Below are 10531 nucleotides of genomic sequence, written 5' to 3' on the forward strand. Positions count from 1 at the left end.
CTCTTGAACTTTGTGAAGAGTTTTCCTGAGAAGATGGCTGTATTGCACTTAGTTGTGCTTTGGCTTGGCTTCGTGTATAGGGGCGAGCTGTGGTTTTGTGGCTTGTGTCAGCCAGATCTGTGTAGGGATTGCAGGGGGGTGCAGCATCCGGAGGTGCCACCATGGATTGGCTACTGGATGGTGTCAGTAATTCATCTGTGGAGAGGGTCTGGGTTTGGGTCTGGTGTGGTTGATTGGTGTTGGCGTTCTGTGTGCCTCTGGATCTGGTGTCAGTTTTTGTGGGGAGGGCTAATTTCCAGATGTCTGGCAAGCGGGATGTGTCGTCACGCTTGTTCATGTTGTGAGGGTGTTTCTCTATCTCGATGGCTTCCATGATTATTCTCTTGTGGTGATGTTCCGTGTTAAAGAGCAATTTGGAATCTGCAAAATTAATTTCGTGTCCTGTTTCTTTCATGTGTTGGAAAAGAGAGGAAGTTTTTTCTTCTTTTTTGACGGCATTCTTGTGTTCTGCGATACGTGCATTTATTCGTCTGTTTGTTTGTCCAATGTACGTGGCTGGGCAGACTTTGCAGGGTATTTCATAGATCCCTTGGTTTTCCAACTGGAGGCTAGACACCACACCCCCTCTACAGTATTTATAGGAACTCAAACATTGAGATCCCGCTCTGTTCCAGTAACAAGAAGCCGAAAGCACCAGCCTGAAGATGACGAGTGAGACCTCGTCGAAACGTCGCCTAGACACCCCAACTTTTACACGGGAAGACACCCGAGGACACCAAAACCTGCATTCCTGTACCCGTGAAAATCTACGAAAGCAAATATATATATATATATATATATATATATGGCATTCAGCTCCTAGTTCTGATTTAGATAGTGGCAAAGACCTCTTAGAATTAAGCTTATAGCTCACATTATAGACAGCACATTCTCTCCTCCCCCAACTACGGGGTGACTCTGAGGGGTTGTGAATGCCTCCCATTTTTCCTCCACTCCCAGATTAATTTTTCAGATTAAAACTTTGCTCCCATTATAATAGATAGTACCAGCCTTTAAATTTCTGGAGTTGTCTGTACCCCAACTGCTGATCACTAAAGTTGGAGAACTTCCCCTAACGAATAAGAGCACAGCTGTACACGCTACTAAAAGAATGCTTTGTAATAATAGTAGGAAGTATTGCTACTTGAGGATGCCTTTAAAATTAAGTCCCTTGTGCTTTATATTCCTGTTTGTTTACACAGCTTGGAATAAGAGCATAAAATCGCATGAATTAAGCTGTTGTGCTTGAGCTTGCTTGTGCTTGCTACTTTTCATCTCGTCTCTGGGAAAAACATTGAAACAGAAGTAAATATTGTGCAAACTATGTTACAACAGGGCTGGTTTGTTTCTTTATAGATACTGGTTGCTTTGAGACATCTTCATTTTAAAAACATTGTTCATTGTGATCTCAAACCTGAAAATGTATTGCTGGCATCTGCTGATCCTTTCCCACAGGCAAGTAGAAATAAATTCACATTGTACAGGTAACATACAGTTCCTTTAGATATAGCCAAATGATTGTTGAATGCCACACCAATCTCTACGTGGTAAGAGACTCCAGGGGTCCAGCTATTTACCTGGGGTTTGGTTCCCTTGGAATGAGGGACAGCAGAGACAGTGGTGTCTTTAGGAAATATGGTTTATTTACACATGTGTACAAGCTGAGCCTACAATGGAGGGACTCACAGCATTAACACCCCAAAAGAATCTTGCTTCTCCCATAGCCATAGCCTTGGATTCCAGCCAAAAGCAGGCATGGCTGTGCCTCTCAGCTGTCCATCCGGCTGCTATCTTCTAGCTCACACCCCTCAACTCTGGATTTTTCTTTCTAATTATCAGACAGTTGGGGGGGGGGCACCCATTGTTGTCTGGCACAGAGCCACTTCCTTTGTTACCTTAGCAACCCATGCTTTGGGACCATTTCCAAGAAACTTGTTTGGCTATTGTAGCAGTTGGATTCTTGTTGGAACCAGGAATTAGAAGGGACTCGGGCAATATAGCCTACCTACCCCCTCAAACTCACAACGTTATTATTACTAAGAGATTTGTGCTTTGTTCTTTTTCGGTTTGATAAATAGTTGAAATGGCTTGATATAGTCAAGCATTCACCTAATGCCTAACAAGTCCCTTTTACCTCTGCATATGCAAATTAATGAATCTACCCTGCAGTCTTAGCTGTCTATACACAGACCAGACCACATGAAGATACCACTTGCTTCCACTTGGTACACTGGTACACAAATCTGCTGAAGTCAGGAGGAAAGTAGGAAACAGATGTGTCCTTATTTTCAGCAGCCTCCCCAAGTCTCTAATCTCTCCCAATTGGTTGTTTTTTTTAAAATGTGAAGAAGAGTAGCAGCCGATATCTCCCCCACCCCGCTCTCTCTTACACACACTATATCTGCAAGTGCCAAGAAGTTTTTGGGTGCACCCAGATGTGCATAATTTCAACAATGAACCTGCTGTGGAAGTGCATTTGCACAAATAAGATAAAATATGTTCTTACTTTGTATAGCCAAAGCCTGCTATCACAGTTGCGAATGGCTGGCTTCCTTTGACATAATGATGTGGTCACTTCCTCTGGAGCAGTTTTTCAAGTTGGAAAAAAAAATATTGAAGGCTGTTTTTGTTTTTAAAGTCAAGGAACAAACATACAAGTAATCAGTAATTATCCTGTGCTTTAAAACATTGTATAAACAGGCAGTTTGCATAAAGCACAGAGGAAGGGGGAAGACAATCAACTGCACATCGTTGCATCTGTCATTGATATTTCAAATGCAGCAGGAAGCTGGGCTCATCTTGCTGGGGAAACATGATATAACTCTTGGGTTTGTGGACATTTAGTACACCTACGTGACTGCATTTACTAGGGGTGTGCAATGGGTTTGTCTTGGAGCCAGATAACAAAGCAAATGAGGGTGATTTTGAGGTCTCTCCCCCTCTACCAGTTTGAAAGATTGTGTCAACAACACTGCCACTGTGTGAAATAAGGGCTCTCACAAAGCCCTGTGTTCCCCTGTCACTCTGTTTCTGTATTTCACTATATCTCGTTCCTTTATATTTTCCTGTAAGTTTCTCTTGGTCTGTGTGCTTTGCAAGTATTGAGGCTGTCCAAAGTATTGCCTGTGGATCACTGAAGAGCTCAAAGTTGTGGGGGGATTTATTTATTTTTAAGTTAAAAGCTTCAACCTCTAATTGTTTAAAGTAAGTAAGAAAGAGAAAGCCTCTCAAAAATGTGAAACTACTATGGATTACGGAGGAAAGTCAATCCCTTTCATTTCCCCCCATAAAAAGCCCCTGAACCTATTTATCTATTTGTCTACATTTTGGGAGGTGTTCCCGTGCTTGTAAATGTAATCCAGTTGGCTCAAAGTGGTGAAAAGTTATAGCTGCTTTTAGTTTTGGAATGAAGAACGCAGCTTGTTAACACAAAGCGACACAGAACCCAAAACATAAACTGAAACTGAAGGAGCACAGGGCGGCTTAGAAAGAGATTGGATTTTTATTTTAATTTTTGTTAAATGCAGTTACAAGGTGAATGTTGAGGCCCATACACTGGCTAACACGCTTCCCTTACCCCTTCTCTATTGTATCCCCAAACTGTAGGGACTGGTCCTGTCCTTTTTGAATACACTGCAAGGCACTATGGACTACGTATGGTTTTACATTATAATAACGATAGGCCTTTTGGAAAGACTGTTGTCTGCTTGAAACATTCTTTGCTCAGTTATGTGGGGGAGGAAACAGTTTTAGCACATGCTAAATTGACTTATAGATAGCACAAGCACAGTGTTGACTTGCACAATGTTTCTTTGAAAACATCGGAATAAAACAAAAATACAAATTTTATTATAATTGCTTTATACTAAACAGGTGAAACTTTGCGACTTTGGTTTTGCACGGATCATTGGAGAGAAATCATTCAGACGTTCAGTTGTGGGTACGCCAGCCTATCTTGCTCCTGAAGTCCTGAGAAACAAAGGGTACAATAGATCATTAGATATGTGGTCTGTGGGGGTTATTATCTATGTCAGCCTTAGTGGCACGTTTCCATTCAATGAAGATGAGGACATTCATGATCAAATCCAGAATGCTGCTTTTATGTACCCACCGAACCCCTGGAAGGAAATCTCACATGAAGGTATTTTTTTTAAAACTTCTAGTACATACATATTTGAGAAGAATCAAAATATTTACTTATTTTTTATAGAAAATATAGATTTCATCTTTTCACACTAGCTTCCCAAAGCAGCTAACCACCATTTAAAAAATGATCAGAAATACAATAAAAAGATTCAATTAATTCCTCCTCAAGGTAGACGAGTTGAAAGAAAAGAACCTTAGTGAATCATGTCCATTAACTTCAAGGGGTCGGGTCTGAGTAAGACAATCTGAGTATGACTAAAACCAAATACCACCCAATAAAATCACTTTCTAAAACTCATCTGCTCATTTCTTTACTGTGTTTATATAGATGGCCCTGTCCCTTACCCACCTTACTTTATATATGATCAAACAATTAGAGAAGGGTCTCTGAGACATATTGTAAGGGTCAAGTATGTACAGTTGCAAAAGTGTATGTGTGTGCACGCGTGTGCGCGTGTATTTAAACCCACCCAGGTGTAAGCTAAAAGGTAGAGAATATTGCAGCAGAGGAACAGAACAGAAGGGAAGGTCTCTGCAGTTTGACTCAGCCTCTCTGAGAAGAAAGTTCCTGAGCATGAATGCAGCCGCTAAAAAGAACTCTCCCATGTCCCTGCCAGTCACATTATACTAGCAAGGAGAACCTCTCCTAGAGATCTTAATACACAGACAGGTTCATGATGGATAAGAAAGTCTTTCAGGCAACCAGGTCCAAAGTTATCTAGGGCTTTTGAAGTAATAATGCATTATTCTTGGAGAGAAAGCTTTCGAAAATTGGAATGGAGATCTATTCACTTTATTGCTGCCTTGCATTTCCTCGCAATATCTTCAATTTCATCTCTCCAAATGCATGACAATATTATTTGTTATAAGGCAGAGAACAAAATGTATGATTGCTAGGTTACACTGACTAATGTCTTAACTCAGTACAAAGCTGTTTACTATTTTCAGTGATGGACGCTTGATTAGCAAGTTTGGGAGTTGTGAACATTATAGTTGTGTGAGGTAGTAACTTGGAAAAAAGGTGTTTTTATTTATTCATTTAAAAAATCAAGCTAAATCAACCTGCATGGCTGTCATAAACAGATTTATTAGTTCTGTCTCGCAATTTATTAGTTCTGTCACTGCCTCTGAACCGTATGCGATTTCAAGAGGTATTTGAGAGTGATGTCCTCTGAAATTATGTTTTTTCTCCAGCTATTGATCTCATAAATAATTTGCTGCAAGTGAAAATGAGAAAGCGCTATAGTGTGGACAAGACGTTAAGCCACCCATGGCTACAGGTAATGCTGTAAATTTCATGCCTTTCACCTTGTTTGTAGTGAAGATAGAGCAAACACAGACAAAAAGTTTACCACAGCCACTCCAAAACTTCAGCATCGATGAACCTCGATGAAGGCTAAATATTACAGTCCCATCTGGAGACTGTGGGAAAGTGTGCCCACTTTGCTAGGCGAGGCCCTGGGAGTCAGGCTGTAACATTAGAATGTTTTCCCTCCACAGGCATTTTGCATAAAGTAGGGATCTGGACCCTATAGCCCTCTAGATGCTGACTGACTACAACTCCCATCATCCCTGGCTACATTTCCTATCATTAGTATACAGCATCTTTATGCTGGCCAGGGTCATAGCTCAATGGTTGACCACATGCTCAATCATCAGAGTTTTGCTCTGCTAATCTTGAAGCATAAGGAGTGTGTGTGGAGGAAACAGTTGGCTACGTTTGCCCTGGTCACCCAAATAAATACTATTTTAAACATTCCTGTTGTTGCTTGGTGCTGCTCTTGCTTTTTGTTTCCACGCTGTTGAGTTATTTTTGTCTATATTGATTTATTGTCGTTTCATTGTCTTGAAGGCAGAAAGGTGTGATGAACATACTTTTGATAAATTATACATGCAAAATTTCAAGGAAAAGACCCCATGAACCTTTGGGCCTGGTTCTGGAACGTAACTTTTCAAATATACTTTCCAGTGAACCTAGACACTTTGATATGTTCTCATATCCAACGGCTTCACAAAAGATGCTATGAAAGTAACATGTGCTGCGTCGCTTAAATTTTAACAGAATTATGGGGAAACGGGCATCCATAGTATTATCTGTAGGACTGCTTTTCAGATATTAATTTAAGCATATTGTTTTTCTCCCTACAGGATTACCAAACCTGGCTAGACTTGCGTGAGCTCGAATCTAAAATAGGCGAGCGTTATATCACCCATGAGAGTGATGATTCACGGTGGGAACAGTATGCCGGAGAAAATGGCTTGCAGTATCCAACACACCTTATCAGCCCAAGTGCTAACCACAATGAAAACCCTGAGCCAGAAGAAGCAGAGATGAAAGCCCTCAGTGAGCGTGTCAGCATCCTTTAAATTGCAGCCCTTGTAATCTGTCAAAACACTGTGGAACTAATAAATACATACGGTCATGTTTAACATTTGCTTTGCAGAACTGCCATTATTTTCTGTCAGATGGGAACAAAGCTGTTACTCTGTTACCACCATTGATGTATGGGAGTTGCCAAGACAAATCAACAGAAGCATTCGCCCCCCCCCCCCCATTTTGTGTGAGCAACTGTGTTATATTAACAAAAAGTTCCCAGAAACACTCAACTTGTTGTTGTGGATGATTCCTGTTGTACTCGGAGCATTCAAACCTGTTTCCACTGTGCCTTCTCAGACAAGTGTTTCCTCTTACTCATAACTTTGTGGGGTACCATGAAGCATTCGCAGGTGGATCTCTGGTTTTGTGTGCATCATGAAATTAGTATTGTACTTGTTTGCAAACTCTTGAAGAGTAGATTACTACTGCTGTTCTGTGAACAACTTTTAACGTTTTCAATGGGGTTGGGGATTTCTGTTTCTGGTTTTTGCTTTTTGTTGTGGAACAATATGTTGAGATACTGATGCAAGGAAGCATTTTTTTTTAATGTAAAAGCAGCACACAGCATTGTAAATTTGCAGATGAGATGCCCTAGCATTTTGGACATTTATATGGATGCCCCCAACTAGTCATGGTGCAACCTCTCTTTAAGCCTAAATGCCTTAGTAATGTAAATTGAAGCCCCTGCTTGTTCTTATAACATGCTGCTGTAACATATACATTCAGAAGCTGGACAATATGTTGCCTTTGTGTATGTTTTGAATAAAATTCTGCTGAAAAATACTTTTTTTAAAAAAATATTAAATTACTTTACCAGTCCAAAGACTTGTCAAGCTTGAGGTTCTGTCAAATAAGAATAAATAATCATTTTCCAAGCATTACGTTACTGTGATTGTAAAGGTGTTTCACTCCCCAAAAATAGTTATTCGTTTATTTCCTTAATTTTATATTCTACCTTTCTTCCAAGGAGCTCAAGGCAGCATATTTATTTATTTATTTATTTATTTTATTTCACAAAATTTATATAACACATGATTGTAATGAAACCTCTAAACGGTTTCCAGAACCAACACATTATGCATAAAAAACAACAGTTAGAATTAAAATCATTTGAAAGATAATTAAATTGACAGTAAGCAAAAGAGATTATAATACATTTCCGAGTAGGCTTGCTGAAACAAAAATGTTTTAAGCAGGTGCCACAAAGGGCAATGCAGGAATCTCAACCCGTGTGCAAGTGTGCTAGCAGTTTTATTGCCACACCACATGCCATTGTTGAATCCATTGAAATGTTCACTATATAACTCTGAAACTTCAGTGGAATGAAGAAGAAAAGTACAATAAGAAGAGGCCTGCTGGATCAGACCAAAAGCCTTCAAAGTCCAGCATTCTCTTCCAACGAGATGCTTGGGGAGACCCACAATCGGAACATGAGGACAGCCACCCTCTATTTATAGCCATTTAAAGACATAGCTACCCTCATCCTAGGGTAGTGTGTTGTTGTTGTTGTTTAGTCGTTTAGTCGTGTCTAGTCGTGTTTAGTCTATGTCTTCATGACCCCATGGACCAGAGAACGCCAGGCACTCCTGTCTTCCATTGCCTCCTGCAGTTTGGTCAAACTCATGCTGGTAGCTTTGAGAACCATCTTGTCCTCTGTCGTCCCCTTCTCCTTGTGCCCTCCATCTCTCCCAGCATCAGGGTCTTTTCCAGGGAGTCTTCTCTTCTCATGAGGTGGCCAAAGTACTGGAGTCTCAGCTTCAGGATCTGTCCTTCCAGTGAGTACTCAGGGCTGATTTCCTTAAGAATGCATAGGTTTGATCTTCTTGCAGTCCATGGGACTCTCAAGAGTAGTGTACATACAGAAATTTAGGTCTGGGTTTACCTGGCACTTCATGCTTATCCTATAATGTTGTGCACAGGTGTGGTGAGGGCTGTCTCTTTCCTTACCCCTATCAACAGGTGATAGTGATGGTGACTGAAATATGAAAAGCAGCCGGAGAATCCTTGCAGAGACTTAATAGGGAAGGAGAGAAAGGTAATATGAACACAGTTGCTGTGAACATACAGGTGATTAGGAGAAGGATCAGATGGAAAACTAGCAAGGGGGAAGTGGCTGGAGTCTAAATGACAGGTGTGCCTTATACAGCAAAGGTTTTAAAAGAGTAGACACAGTTATGGGTGGCTCGGCATGACAACCAGCCGTATGTCAGGGACAGAAGAGGAGAGTATTGAATGTGATGTGCAAAATTACATGTGATGCTCTGGAAGAGAGGGAGTTAATGTTTGGCTTAGACGTGCTGGAAGGAGCAGGGTTGGGATGACAAACCTATTTCTCCAATTTGCTGATGGATGAGATATCCAGGAAATGCTGGCAAAACAGAGAGATGGGCCTGGATAAGGGTAAGTGGTCAGGAATGGAAAAGAAATATGAGTCCTCAGCATAGCGGTGCCTAAAACTATTAACATAAGTGAGTACATTAAGTTATAGAATGTCAAACCAATATGCTGAAGGCAATTTCACCCACAATATCTAAAAATATCTAAAAGGTGGTATTCCAATAGGTTTTACTCAAGTAGATCCACTGAAATTAATTGCTGTGACTTAAGTCGGAGCCATTGATTTCAGTACGGCTGTCCTGAGTAAAACTTAGTTGATTCCCACTTGGTAAGTTTTAAGCTTACACCTAAAATGTGTTGACTGCAACAAATAGGTTTTTTTGCTTGTAAATACCTGCATCAAACTTACATGGCAAGGAGCCAGGATTGGCTTCAGCTGAGTGTACACTCAGTTGTATACCTGGGTTTGTCTCAGCTTAATGTGTGAACTTACAGAGACCAATAACAGTCATTTTTAGCAACTACTTTTATGGGAAGAAATTCATCTACACTTTTTAAATTAATTTGCTTTCAGGTTTGAAAATCTGCATGTAAAGGGAAGAAGAGTCAGTGGCAGGTGGCCATTGACAAATGGAATATTTACAAAGAAGTGTTAGGTGTAACCAAAAGAAGATGCAACCTTACAGTACATAGGAATAAAATTGAATTTTCATGAAATCACACAGTAATGCTCAAGTACTTTGCACATCAGTGAAACAATTTATTTTACATTAGTAATCCTTAGGAGCAATCATGTTGTGATTCATATGTATGCCTTTTGAGAGAGTCCTTGATAGATCGTGTACAATTGATGGTGTGCCTATGAATGCATATTGTGACAGTGGTCAATATAGGTGATTCTTCCAGACAAGGCTCACCTAACCAGCCCTGTCAGTGAAAACCCCAAGCGATGGCTTCCACTTGCACAGTGGAGCTTCCACCCCCCCACCCTACATGCCCCCTAAAATTGACTCTGGGGAGGGGTTTGGGAGAAACCTCATGATGGCACATGGTGGAAGGAGATGGGAGATCATTCCATCTGGCAAGCTACAATGTGTGTGCAGACTGGAAGATGTTGAATTCCACCTCCGTACAATGCCAATGTAGATTGATGAGCACCTAGTGGAAAGTGGCAACCTTGTTTAGTTCGACTCATTCAAAAACAGGTTAAAATGCATAGGCCTGGATCCTAAATTAAGTTAACCGAAGGAAGTTTATGAAATGAAAGTTACATGTTCCTCACCCCTGCTGCCACTTGTACCACCCTAGAAAGCCATCCTTAAAAATGGGGGCAGCTGCTGGATGACCCTCTACGATTCTATGAATTTCAGTTCGGGCTTAGGTCCTAAGATAAGGAAGATAATGGATTCCCCCCCCCCCAGACACATCACAAAGTGGGTGGTCCAGTGGTTGGAGTGTTGGATTAGGACCTGGGAGAGCAGGATTCAAAACCTCGCTTGGCCAGTCAGCTCATGGGGTGATCACTGGGCCAATCATTGCCTCTCGGCCTAGCATACCTCATAGGGTTGTTGTTGGGATTAAATGAAGAGGAGAACTTTGTGTGCCATCTTGAGTTCCTTGGAGCAAAAGCTA

General features: G+C 40.9%; 1 protein-coding gene across 2 annotated transcripts in view; it reads left to right on the top strand.

Annotated features, from left to right (window-relative positions):
• Positions 1-7385, top strand: part of PRKD1 (protein kinase D1) — a 102068-nt gene extending 94683 nt beyond the window's left edge. For both annotated transcript variants that reach the window (XM_083743409.1, XM_083743410.1), the window contains 4 exons: positions 1396-1494; positions 3913-4180; positions 5380-5465; positions 6334-7385. In XM_083743409.1, the coding sequence (XP_083599535.1) occupies positions 1396-1494; positions 3913-4180; positions 5380-5465; positions 6334-6552 (672 nt within the window). In that variant the 3' untranslated portion in view covers positions 6553-7385. The remainder of the gene's footprint in view (positions 1-1395; positions 1495-3912; positions 4181-5379; positions 5466-6333) is intronic.
• Positions 7386-10531: the final 3146 nt, after the last annotated feature.

Source organism: Podarcis gaigeae, assembly GCF_964106915.1.
Source record: "Podarcis gaigeae genome assembly, chromosome: 1".
Lineage (NCBI taxonomy): Eukaryota > Metazoa > Chordata > Lepidosauria > Squamata > Lacertidae > Podarcis > Podarcis gaigeae.